At 42.3% G+C, this 13,620-nt stretch overlaps 2 protein-coding genes across 7 annotated transcripts in view; one reads left to right on the top strand and one right to left on the bottom strand.

Moving 5' to 3' along the window:
• Window positions 1-13,620, top strand: part of LOC126070045 (probable UDP-sugar transporter protein SLC35A4) — a 35,923-nt gene that overhangs the window by 13,652 nt on the left and 8,651 nt on the right. For 4 of the 6 annotated variants that reach the window (XM_049873824.1, XM_049873823.1, XM_049873825.1 and 1 more), the window contains exon 2: window positions 7,345-7,491. The gene's annotated coding sequence lies outside the window, so the exon portion shown is untranslated. Of the gene's footprint in view, window positions 1-5,109; window positions 5,198-7,049; window positions 7,221-7,344; window positions 7,492-13,620 lie in introns of those variants that run through there. The other 2 variants (XR_007516114.1, XR_007516113.1) reach the window with 2 other exon arrangements.
• On the bottom strand, window positions 4,241-5,649 carry LOC126070044 (monocyte differentiation antigen CD14-like). Its single transcript, XM_049873822.1, has 2 exons — window positions 5,565-5,649; window positions 4,241-5,481 (listed from the first exon to the last, which is right to left on the bottom strand). Exons 1-2 carry the CDS (start codon window positions 5,565-5,567, stop codon window positions 4,405-4,407), a joined length of 1,080 nt encoding a protein of 359 aa, XP_049729779.1. The 5' UTR covers window positions 5,568-5,649; the 3' UTR covers window positions 4,241-4,404.

Below are 13,620 nucleotides of genomic sequence, written 5' to 3' on the forward strand. Positions count from 1 at the left end.
GCTAGTCTTATGTTTCCCCTCCACACCCCAAATGGATTATTTTGAAGCCGATACCAGACAGCCTATTATTTCATCCATAACTATTTCAGCATGTATCTCTAAAAGACAAGCACTCTTTTTTTTTAATAACAGCTCTATTGAGATATAATTCACATAGATACAATTTACCCATTTAAAATGTACAATTCAATGTTTTTTAGTCAGATATGAGAAACTATTGCTACAATTTTAGAACATTTTCATCATTTCATAAATAAAACGTGTAGCTGTTAGCTATCACCCCAGATAGTCCCCCATTCCTAAGCAACCACTAATCCACTCTCCCTCTCTGTAGATTGACCTATTCTGTACATCTAAGTGGAATCACATACTTTGTAGTCTTTTGTGACTGGCCTCTTTCACTTAGCACGATGTTCTCAAGGTTCATCCATCTTGTAGCAGGTATCAGTACTTCAATTCCTTTATATGGACATACCACATTTTGTTTATCCATTCACCAGTTGATGGATATTTGGGTTGTTTACACCTTTTGGCCATTGTGAATAGTACTGCTATAAGCATTTGTATACAAGTATTTGTTTGAATACCTGTTTTAAATTCCTTTAGGAATGTACCAAGGAGTGGAAATGCTGGCTCATATGGTAATTTATTTTCCAGCATAGCTGCACCAGTTCACTTTCCCAGCAGCAATGTGTGAGGGTTCCAGTACCTCCACAACCTCACCAACACTCATTACTACCTGATGATTTTTATTATAGCCATCCTAATAGGTATGAAGTGGTATTCCATTGTGGTTTTGATTCAAATTTCCTGATGACTAATACCACCACCTATATGTCAGTTTGTCATTCTCTGGTGGCTTTCGTATTGCTATGATGCTGGAAGCTATGCCACAAGTATTTCAAATACCAGCAGAGTCACCGGTGGCAGATAAGTTATTATTGTTCTCCACAATAAGTTTTGAAATCAGGAAGTGTGAATCTTACTTTGTTCTTCTTTTTCAAGATTGCTTTCATCATTCTGGGTCCCTTGCAATTCCATATGAATTTTAAACCAGCTTCTCAATTTCTAAAAAGGAGCAAGCTGAGATTCTGATAAGGATTACATTGAACGTGTAGATCAATTTGGGGAGAATTGCCATCTTACCGATATTAATGTCTGTGGACGTAGAATGTTTTTCAATTTATTTTCATCTTTAATTTCTTTCAACAATGTTTTATAGTTTTCAGAGTATACGTTTTGTGCTTCTTTTGTTAAATTTATTACTAAATATTTTATTATTTTTGATGCTTTTGTAAATGGCGATTTTTCTTAATTTCAGTGTTTGTTCACTTCAAGTGTATAGAAATGCAATTTATTTTCACATATTAATCTTGCATGCTGCAACTTTGCTTAACTAATTTGTTAGTTCTAATAGCATTTTAGTACACGCCTTAGGATTTTCCATCTGACTGAATCAGGCAAGAGTGGAAGGCACAGGAAGACTCATCCTAGCTCAGAAAGGGAAGCCCTCTAACCACGACTTCCTACTCTTGCAGTCTAAGCTGTGTCACACTAGATATCTGACCTCATTGTGCCATGTGGAAATAGAACCCCTGCTTCTCTCAGTCCATCTCCCTTCCTTGGCTCACTTCCTTCCCTGTTCGGTGTACATTCTTCAGCTATGCTCTGCTCAGAACAGTTTGCTCAGTTCTTGGGCCTTCTCTGGGCCTGCCCTGCTCGCCCACCTCCAGCCTAGGATACATAAATCTTTTCCTGAGGCGGCTGGGTGTGTATAGCAGAGAAAAAAATAATGTGTTTTGACACTAGAACCCTGACATGTTTATCTTATGGCCTCCACCTCAGTTGGGCAAATCTTATTTATCCCTAGCCAATTAAAATGATAGTATTTTGCCACTTTCCTCATGGGTGCAATGCCAAGACTTCAGTCCACTCCTCTCATCCATTCAATCAATCGTTCAGTAAAGATTTTTTGAGCACCTGTCATGTACCAAGCTCTGCTTTAGGGACTGGAGATTCAGAACTGAAAAGACTAACACAGTTCCTGCTCATAAAGCTCGAGAAGCTTTGAACCCAACAAAACAAATACCAGTTGGCATCAAGTCGATTTTGCGACTCCATGCGTATCAGAGTAAAACTGATCTCCACAGTGTTTTCAACGGCTGATTTTTCAAAAGTAGATCGCCAGGCCTTTCTTCCAAGGTGCCTCTGGGTGGACCTTGGTTCATCTCCATCTGGTTAGCAGCTGAGCATGTTAACTGTTTGCACTCTCCAGGGACTCCATAGATATAAAAAAAGAAGATTGAGATAAACGCTGTGAAGAAAGCAAAACAGCATGTTGTAATAGAAAATGATGAGGGCAGGAAGTGCTCTTTCAGAAGGAGTGACATTTGAGTTGAATCCTGAACAATGAAAAGGGGTCTTGCGAAGACCTGTGCTCAGAGCTTTACTTTAATGGAAATTCCACAGACTGTGCTACCACATCTACCCACCAGCATCTTTGCCCATACTCTCTGCCTTCCGGCCTGGCACTATAAATTGACTGTGTTCTTGTATTAAGACCAATACCCTCCAGCCACTAGTGAACTAGGCACCAGTCCCTTTTGCCTTCTCAAGGATGTTGCAGGACTCACTTCTTTCTCCTAAATCATCAAGTTTTCCTTCTCTGCTGGATTATTCCCATCTTCATACAACCATGCTATTATTTCTCTCATCTTAAAGACCAGCAAACTTAAAAGCCCTTTCTTGACCTCACTAAATGCCCTAATTTCTTAATCCTTTTTAAGCAAAACTCCTTGAAGGTATTATCCTTACTCACTTTCTAAAACTCTTCTCCTCCCATTCTCTTCAAACTGCTCCAATTAGGCTTTTATCCTCAGCACTTCATGAAAACTGCTTTTCTGAAGGACACTTCTGACTTTTGCATCATTCAGTCTAGTGGTCCATTGTTATCCTCATCTTGACCTATCAGCAGCTCGGACCAACCACATCCCTTCCTCTCTGTGGGAGTCAGTTTCTTCAGTTGGCTTTCTCGTTTTTCTCCTGTTTCACAAACCTTTCTTTGTCAAGTCCTTTACTGATTCCTTCTCATTTTTGTGACTTCTTAATGTTGCGGTGTCAATCTTAGACCTCTTAAAATAAATCTACACTTACTCCCTTAGTGATCTCATCCAATCTTATGACCTAAACCCCAAACCATAGAATCATCCTTGAACACCCTCTTTCATTTACATCCTACCTCTTAATAGCCAGAAAATCTTTGGTACTTCTTTCATATTATATACATAATTTGGCCACTTTTTCTCACCTCAACTGCTACCACCCTTACCTAACCAACATCATCATCATCATATCTCTCTCTGTCTGTTTTGGCAACTCATAACAACCTTATTGTAATGTAATTCACCCTTTTAAAGTGTATAATTCAGTGGTTTTTAGTACACTCGCAAAGTTGTGCAATCATCACCACTAATCTTAAAACATTTTTATCACCCCTAGAAGAAACCCTGTACCTCATTAGTAGAAACTTCCCATTCCCCATCTTCCTAAGCTCTAAGCAACCATCACTCTACTTAATGAGTCTATCAAATCTCATGTCTTACCTGAATTATTAATACATGCTCCTAACTGGTCTCCTGGAATCCCTGAGTGGTACAAGTGGCTAAAGCACTTGACCATTAACTGGAATATTGACATTTGAGTCCAGACTGGGAGCCAGGGTACCTGTGTGTGGAGAGGGCATTTACACCTCAGGAGAAGAGCCCTGAAGTTATGAAACTCAGAGGTTATATAGGACAGGTGGTACAGCTGCCCCTCCTCCCTTGGTGGATAGGGAAGAGGAGAGAGAGAAAAACATGTGACTGTGAGTGTGTAAGCAGATGGCTCTGGGTTTTATTACCCTTGAATGGGAACAGATGGCTCTGGGAGTGCACCAGAGGGAAAGCGTTCCGTATCCTCTGTGAATGTTCCCCATTCAAACATGTATTAATAATCCAGGTGACAGGATTCTCCTCAGAAAGCCCTGACTGTGCAGAAACTTACCAAGCATTGTTTCCCACACACAAACCTTGCAAGGTGACCTTACCCCTTCCCCATCTGCTCCTGCAGTTCTTTCCTTGGGGAAGAGGGTTAAAGTAACTAGGGAGTTAGAATTAAGAAAATCTAAGTACCATGGATTCCCGGCCCAGCCATACCACATACCCAGTAAAGGTCTACTGAATGAATGACACCAATTCACTGGTTAAGATTTTAATAAAAGTGGGGCAGAAGTTTGTTTTGTTGAGACTTCTTTACGGGGCTCCCTCAGAGCCAGGGCAACATGAGCCCATTCAACATTCATCTTTCTCCTCTGCGCCTTAGGCAAGCCTCAGGCCCCTTGGAGCAGTGCCAGGCTGCCTGACCTTCCTATACCAGGGCCGAGTGCCCACAGACTCCGGTTACTCCTGAGTTCTGCGGGCCCTCATGGGGCTTGGTGACTCCAGGGTCCAGGAAGGGATTCCCGTCCAGTATCAGGTTTTCCACCTGGGGCAGTTCTTCTGGCCGTGGCGCCCTGTTCAGTCGGTTGCAGCTGAGATCCAGTACGCTGAGCTTGGCCGGCAGCCCCTTAGGCACCTGCTGCAGTCCAGCGAACGATAGGTTGAGAGAGCTCAGTGCGCTGGGCCAGATGCACCCAGAGGCGCCAGGGTTTGTGGTGGAACGCAGCGCGTTCTGGCTGAGGTCCAGGCGGTGGGGCTGCACAGCGGCCGCCGCCAGCACCGCGCACACGCCGGTCGGAGTCTCCATCCCCGTGTTGCGCAGCCCCAGATCCTGGAGCGCCGGGAACTTGTGCGGACAGAGGGCTGAGGCCAGCCCGCGCTCGCCCAGTCCAGGGTTGTCTGACAAGTCTAAAGTGGTGAGAGTCGGGAAGGTGCGGAGCTGCTCGCAAGAAAAGGCAAGCGGGTGTGCTTGCGCAATGCTCAGTACTTTGAGGTTCGGCTTGAGCCACTGTTGCAGCTGGGCCAGCCAGGCACCCCCCGTGGCCCACGACACGTTGCGGAGGCGTAAAGCGGAGAGCGCAGGCCCGGTGGCTTCCAGAGGCGGCGGCGGATACGTGCCGGTTACCTCCAGGTCCTCGAGCGTCAGTTCCTTAAGACGGGAGTAACCGAGCGCATGAAGGAGGGCGAACACGAGCCGGGCAGGAACCCGGGCAGCGCCCAAGGTGAGCCGCCGCACTCGCAGAGCCTTGACCACATCAGTGTATCTCTGCGGGTCCGTATCGGCGATCTCTAGAAACTTCTCAAGACTGTGGCCGCCACCGCGAATCTTAACCTCGACTGCAGCCATACATTGATAGCCATTGGACCAGTCGGGCTCTGGATCCGAGAAGTTGCAGACGCAGTGGAAATCTTCATCGTCCAGCTCGCAGGGCTCCGGCGTGGCCTCCGAGGCGTGCAGCAGCTGCAGCGGCAGCAGAAGCAGCAGCATCAGGCAGAGCGCGAGCTCCTGGGGAGAGAGGGGAGGTCAGGGTGGCCTGAACAGTCTCTTAGGTTCTCGGTTTGTCAGTTCGTCCCAAGCCGCACACTCACCATGATCGACAGGTCCGCGTAGCCTCTGCACCCTTGGAGCACTCTGAGGGGCTTCAGCTTCTTTCCCAAAATGGGGTACCTGCTGGCGTGCAGGTCTACGGGTGGATCTGACCAAACTCTTTTGCAGCCTTAAGAGTTACACAATCCTCCTGATAGATCACTTTGTTCCCTCTAATGAACCTTGGTCCCTGTCCCACCTCTCTTCCTCCCAACCACCCACCTCACTCCCTTCTGGGAAATTTGTGTGTGTACCTTATGTGAAAGTTTACAGCTCAAGTTAGTTTCTCATTCAAAAATTTATACACATACTGTTTTGTGACATTGGTTGCAATCCCCACAATGTGACGGCACTCTGCCCCTTTCCACTTCAGGTTCCCTTGTGTCCATTCATCCAGTTCCTTTCCTTTCCTACCTTCTCGTCTTGCTTTTGGACAGGAGTTGCCCATTCGTTCTTACATATTTGATCGAACTAAAAAGCATGTTCCTTATGTATGTTATTGTTTGTTTAATAGGCTCTAATCTTTGAAACGTGGGCTTCAGGAGTGGTTTCAGTTCTGAGTTAGTGAAGTATGTGCGTGCGGGGTCATAGTCCTCCAGTCTCTGTTAGACCAGTAAATCTGGTCTCCTTTCATGACTTTGAATTTTGTTCTACATTTTTCTCCCGCTTTGTCCAGGACTGTCTTTTGTGATCCCTGTCAGAGCAGTGGGTGGTGGTAGCTAAGCACCATCTATGTCTTCTGGGCTTAGGCTGGTGGAGGCTGTGTTTCATGTGGTCCATTAGTCCTTTGGGCTAATATTTTCCTTGTGCCTTTGGTTTTCTTCATTCTCCTTTGCTCTGGATGGGATGGGACTGATAGATATATCTTAGATGACCACTCATAAGCTTTTAAAATTCCAGACACTACTCAGCAAAGTAGGATGTAGAACATTTTTTTATGAACTGTGTTATGCCAGTTGACTTAGATGTCCCTTGAAACTATGGTTACTAGCCCTCACACACACACACACACACACACACACCCTTCTGAGAAATTTTGCAATGGAAGAGAGGCCATGACAGGAAGGATCCTGCAGGACATTCGGGGGCCTTTCTACCTGGTCAGTGCCAGGATGACTCATCCTTCCCGTGGGAATGAGGAAGTGCCTAAGGCTAGATTCTCTGACATCTGGCCCTTTCTCTAGCGACCTCATCCTGAGGTGGGTTCTCTTCCACCACTTTTCCCTAGTCTTGGTTAGTGTTGTCCACCGGCCACCCCAACCCAGTCTCCTGAATATTCTCAGATATTCAACAGGCTGCCTTTTCAAAGAGATTGGAAACTTCGTCTCTTGAATCCAAGAGGGTATAAGAATTGGGTTCAAGAGAAGAAAGTTCATCTGAAGAACAACTCCCATACTTTTTTTTCTTTCTTGTTCCTTAAGTAGTAACTTTCTGAAGTAGAGATGTTCAACAGAGACACTTTGACCAAGTTGCTCCTTCCCTTACAGTCTCCACGTCCAGTCCTGAAATTGAGAAGATACTTCCACACTGTTTTCCCAGTTGCCCTTCCCCCTCCCTTGTCCTTCTCCCAATTCCTATGTACTGGGAAGGAAAGGAAATCTCTGGACAATGTTGAATGTGGATTAATTAGTAACTCGCCTGTTTTGCCAAGAAATAAAGTAAGTTTCCAGAGTGTGGGAGTAGGGGCTATCGTTTTATAACTGCCCTCACAGTTTCACACCCCTAGACTCCTGGGTGAAAAGAGCTACATGAAAAATTTGTCTGTTTTCCTTTTTATTCCAGGAGCAGCTGTGCATTGGCCTCCAACCCAAACAAGGAAGTCTCATCAGGCAACACTTCCCCCCTTTGTGTCTACTGAGCATGCCCTGAAACCTGGACCCATGCCCGAAGGCCTGGCCAGGGCACAGTGACAACCCTGAGGACCAAGACGTGAGCAAAGATTAGTATTAAATATACTGATCCTGTAGTCAGACAGCCTGGCTTGGGATCCCAGCTCTAGCACTGAGATTGTAAGATTTGGGTAATTTATTTTCCAGCATAGCTGCACCAGTTCACTTTCCCAGCAGCAGTGTGTGAGGGTTCCAATACCTCCACAACCTCACCAACACTCATTACTACCTGATGATTTTTATTATAGCCATCCTAATAGGTATGAAGTGGTATTCCATTGTGGTTTTGATTCAAATTTCCTGATGACTAATACCACCACCTATATGTCAGTTTGTCATTCTCTGGTGGCTTTCGTATTGCTATGATGCTGGAAGCTATGCCACAAGTATTTCAAATACCAGCAGAGTCACCGGTGGCAGATAAGTTATTATTGTTCTCCACAATAAGTTTTGAAATCAGGAAGTGTGAATCTTACTTTGTTCTTCTTTTTCAAGATTGCTTTCATCATTCTGGGTCCCTTGCAATTCCATATGAATTTTAAACCAGCTTCTCAATTTCTAAAAAGGAGCAAGCTGAGATTCTGATAAGGATTACATTGAACGTGTAGATCAATTTGGGGAGAATTGCCATCTTACCGATATTAATGTCTGTGGACGTAGAATGTTTTTCAATTTATTTTCGTCTTTAATTTCTTTCAACAATGTTTTATAGTTTTCAGAGTATACGTTTTGTGCTTCTTTTGTTAAATTTATTACTAAATATTTTATTATTTTTGATGCTTTTGTAAATGGCGATTTTTCTTAATTTCAGTGTTTGTTCACTACAAGTGTATAGAAATGCAATTTATTTTCACATATTAATCTTGCATGCTGCAACTTTGCTTAACTAATTTGTTAGTTCTAATAGCATTTTAGTACACGCCTTAGGATTTTCCATCTGACTGAATCAGGCAAGAGTGGAAGGCACAGGAAGACTCATCCTAGCTCAGAAAGGGAAGCCCTCTAACCACGACTTCCTACTCTTGCAGTCTAAGCTGTGTCACACTAGATATCTGACCTCATTGTGCCGTGTGGAAATAGAACCCCTGCTTCTCTCAGTCCATCTCCCTTCCTTGGCTCACTTCCTTCCCTGTTCGGTGTACATTCTTCAGCTATGCTCTGCTCAGAACAGTTTGCTCAGTTCTTGGGCCTTCTCTGGGCCTGCCCTGCTCGCCCACCTCCAGCCTAGGATACATAAATCTTTTCCTGAGGCGGCTGGGTGTGTATAGCAGAGAAAAAAATAATGTGTTTTGACACTAGAACCCTGACATGTTTATCTTATGGCCTCCACCTCAGTTGGGCAAATCTTATTTATCCCTAGCCAATTAAAATGATAGTATTTTGCCACTTTCCTCATGGGTGCAATGCCAAGACTTCAGTCCACTCCTCTCATCCATTCAATCAATCGTTCAGTAAAGATTTTTTGAGCACCTGTCATGTACCAAGCTCTGCTTTAGGGACTGGAGATTCAGAACTGAAAAGACTAACACAGTTCCTGCTCATAAAGCTCGAGAAGCTTTGAACCCAACAAAACAAATACCAGTTGGCATCAAGTCGATTTTGCGACTCCATGCGTATCAGAGTAAAACTGATCTCCACAGTGTTTTCAACGGCTGATTTTTCAAAAGTAGATCGCCAGGCCTTTCTTCCAAGGTGCCTCTGGGTGGACCTTGGTTCATCTCCATCTGGTTAGCAGCTGAGCATGTTAACTGTTTGCACTCTCCAGGGACTCCATAGATATAAAAAAAGAAGATTGAGATAAACGCTGTGAAGAAAGCAAAACAGCATGTTGTAATAGAAAATGATGAGGGCAGGAAGTGCTCTTTCAGAAGGAGTGACATTTGAGTTGAATCCTGAACAATGAAAAGGGGTCTTGCGAAGACCTGTGCTCAGAGCTTTACTTTAATGGAAATTCCACAGACTGTGCTACCACATCTACCCACCAGCATCTTTGCCCATACTCTCTGCCTTCCGGCCTGGCACTATAAATTGACTGTGTTCTTGTATTAAGACCAATACTCTCCAGCCACTAGTGAACTAGGCACCAGTCCCTTTTGCCTTCTCAAGGATGTTGCAGGACTCACTTCTTTCTCCTAAATCATCAAGTTTTCCTTCTCTGCTGGATTATTCCCATCTTCATACAACCATGCTATTATTTCTCTCATCTTAAAGACCCTGTTAGGGCAGTCATCAGTTGTAGCCAGGCACCATCTAATTCTTCTGGTCTCAGGATGATGTAGTCTCCAGTTCATGTGGCCCTCTCTGTCCCTTGGGCTCATAATTGCCTTGTGCCCTTGGTGTTCTTCATTCTCCTTTGATCCAGGTGGGTTGAGACCAATTGATGCACCTTAGATGGCTGCTTGCTAGCGTTTAGGACCCCAGACGCCACTCTTCAAAGTGGGATGCAGAATGTTTTCTCAATAGATTTTATTATGCCAATTGACTTAGGTGTTCCCTGAAACCATGGTCCCCAGATCCCTGCCCCTGCTACGCTGGCCTTCAAAAAATTCAGTTTACTTAGGAAACTTCTTTGCTTTTGGTTTAGTCCAATTGTGCTGAAGTCCTCTGTATTGCGTGCTGTCTTTCCCTTCACCTAAAGTAGTTCTTATCTACTCTCTAATTAGTGAATACCCCTTCCCACACTCCCTCCCTCCCTTCTTGTAACCGCAAAAGAATGTTTTTTTCTCAATTTAAACTATTTCTCAAGGTCTTATGATAGTGGTCTTACGCAATATTTGTCCTTTTGCAACTGACTCATTTCACTCAGCATAATGTCTTCCAGGTTCCTCCATGTTATGAAATGTTTCACAGATTCCTCACTGTGCTTTGTCAATGCATAGGATTCCATTGCGTGAATATACCATAATTTGTTTATTGATTCATCCGTTGATGGGCACCTTGGTTGCTTCCATCTTTTTGCTATTGTAAACACTGCTGCAATAAACATGGGTGTGCATATATCTGTTTGTGTAAAGGCTCTTATTTCTCTAGGATATATTCCAAGAAGTGGGATTGCTGGATCGTATGGTAGTTCTATTTCTAGCTTTTTAAGGAAGCGCCAAATTGATTTCCAAAGTGGTTGTACCATTTGACATTCCCACCAGCAGTGTAGAAGTGTTCCAGTCTCTCCACAGCCTCTCCAACATTGATTATTTTGTGTTTTTTGGATTAATGCCAGCCTTGTTGGAGTGTGATGAAATCTCATTGTAGTTTTGATCTGCATTTCTCTAATGGCTAATGATCATAAACATTTCCTCATATATCTGTTAGCTACCTGAATGACTACTTTAGTGAAATGTCTCTTCATATCTTTTGCCCATTTTTTAATTGGGTTATTTGTCTTTTTGCAGTTGAGTTTCTGCAGTATCATGTAGATTTTAGAGATCAGGCGCTGATCAGAAATGTCATAGCTAGAAACTTTTTCCCAGTCTGCAGGTAGTCTTTTTACTCTTTTGGTGAAGTCTTTGGATGAGCATAGGTGCTTGATTTTTAGGAGCTCCCAGTTACCTAGTTTTTCTTCTACATTCTTTATAATGTTTTGTATACTGTTTATGCCATGTATTAGGGCTCCTAGTGTTGTCCCTATTTTTTATTCCATGATCTTTATTGTTTTAGATTTTATATTTAGGTCTTTGATCCATTTTGAGTTAGTTTTTGTGCACGGAGTGAGGTATGGGTCTTGTTTCATTTTTTTGCAGATGGATATCCAGTTATGCCAGCACCATTTGTTAAAAAGACTGTCTTTTCCCCATTTAACTGTTTTGGGGCCTTTGTCGAATATCAGCTGCTCATATGTGGATGGATTTATGTCTGGATTCTCAATTCTGTTCCATTGGTCCATGTATCTGTTGTTGTACCAGTACCAGGCTGTTTTGACTACTGTGGCGGTATAATAGGTTCTAAAATCAGGTAAAGTAAGGCCTCCCACTTTGTTCTTCTTTATCATTAATGCCTTATTTATCCGGGGCCTCTTTCCCTTCCATATGAAGATGGTGATTTGTCTCTCCATCTCATTAAAGAATGTCGTTGGGATTTGGATCGGAATTGCATTAAATGTATAGATTGCTTTTGGTAGAATAGACATTTTTATAATGTTAAGTCTTCCTATCCACGAGCAAGGTATGTTCTTCCACTTATGTAAGTCTCTTTTGGTTTCTTGCAGAAGTGTACTGTAGTTATCTTTGTATAAATCTTTTACATCTCTGGTAAGATTTATTCCTAAGTATTTTATCTTCTTGGGGCTACTGTAAATGGCATTGATTTGGTGATTTCCTCTTCAATGTTCTTTTTGTTGGTGTAGAGGAATCCAACTGATTTTTGTATGTTTATCTTGTATCCCGATACTCTGCTGAACTCTTCTCTTAGTTTCAGTAGTTTTCTGGAGGATTCCTTAGGGTTTTCTGTGTAGAAGATCATGTCATCTGCAAATAGAGATACTTTGACTTCTAGATGCCCTTTATTTCTTTATCTAGCTCAATTGCCAATCTAGATGCCCTTTATTTCTTTATCTAGCTCAATTGCTCTAGCTGGGACTTCCAGCACAATGTTGATTAAGACTGGTGATAAAGGGCATCCTTGTCTGGTTCCCGATCTCCATGGGAATGTTTTCAGGCTCTCTCCATTTAGGGTGATGTTGGCTGTTGGCTTTGTATAAATGCCCTGTATTATGTTGAGAAATTTTCCTTCTATCCTATTTTGTTGAGAGTTTTTATCATGAATGAGTGTTGAACTTTGTCAAATGCGTTTTCTGCATCAATTGATAAAATCATGTGATTCTTGTCTTTTGTTTTATTCATGTGGTAGATTACATTAATTGTTTTTCTAATGTTGAACCATCCCTGCATACCTGGTATGAATCCCACTTGGTCATGGTGAATTATTTTTTTGATATGTTGTTGAATTCCATTGGTTAGATTTTTGTTAAGGATTTTGGCATCTATATTCATGAGCAATATAGGTCTATAGTTTTCTTTTCATGTGGTGTCTTTACCTGGTTTCGGTATCAGGGATATGGTGGCTTCATAGAATGAGTTTGGTAGTATTCCATCCTTTTCAATGCTCTGAAATACCTTTAGTAGTAGTGGTGTTAACTCTTCTCCGTAAGATTGGTAGAACTCTGCAATGAAGCCGTCTGGGTCAGGGCTTTTTTTTTTTGTTGGGAGTTTTTTGATTACCTTTTCAATCTCTTCTTTTGTTATGGGTCTATTTAGTTGTTCTACCTCTGTTTGTGTTAGTTTAGGTAGGTAGTGTGTTTCTAGGAATTCATCCATTTCTTCCAGGTTTTCAAATTTGTTTGAGTATAGTTTTTCATAGTAATGTGGTATGATTGTTTTAATTCCAGTTGGGTCTGGTGTAATATCGCCCCTCTCATTTCTTATTTGGGTTATTTCCTTCATCTCCTGTTTTTCTTTTGTCAGTTTGGCCAGTGGTTTATCAATTTTGTTGATTTTTTCAAAAAAGCAGCTTTTAGTCTTGTTAATTCTTTCAACTGTTTTTCTATTTTCTATTTCATTTAGTTCAGCTCTAATTTTTATTATTTGTTTTCTTCCGGTGCCTGTGGGTCTCTTTTCTTGGTCTCTGTCTATTTGTTGAAGTTCTAGGGATAATTCTTTTATTTTGGCTCTTTCTTCTTTTTAGATGCGTGCGTTTATTGATATAAATTGGCCTCTGAGCACCGCTTTGCTGTGTCCCAAAGGTCCTGATAGGAAGTGTTTTCATTCTTATTGGATTCTATGAATTTCTTTATTCCATCCTTAATGTCTTCTATAATGCAGTCTTTTTTGAGCAGGGTACTGTTCAGTTTCTAAGTGTTTGATTTCTTTTCCCTGCTTCTCCAGTTATTGATTTCCACCTTTATTGCCTTATGGTCAGAGAAGATGCTTTGTAATATTTCAATGTTTTGAATTCTGATAAAGCTTGCTTTATAACCTAATATGTGGTCTATTCTAGAGAATGTTCCCATGTGCTCTAGAAAAGAAAATATACTTGGTTGCTATTGGGTGGAGTGTTCTGTATATGTCTACGAGGTCAAGTTGGTTGATTGTGGCATTTAGATCTTCCGTGTCTTTTACTGAGCTTCTTTCTGGATGTTCTGTCCTTCACCGAAAGTGGTGTGTTGAAGTCTCCTACT

This window comes from Elephas maximus, chromosome 2 (assembly GCF_024166365.1).
Source record: "Elephas maximus indicus isolate mEleMax1 chromosome 2, mEleMax1 primary haplotype, whole genome shotgun sequence".
Taxonomy (NCBI): Eukaryota; Metazoa; Chordata; class Mammalia; order Proboscidea; family Elephantidae; genus Elephas; species Elephas maximus.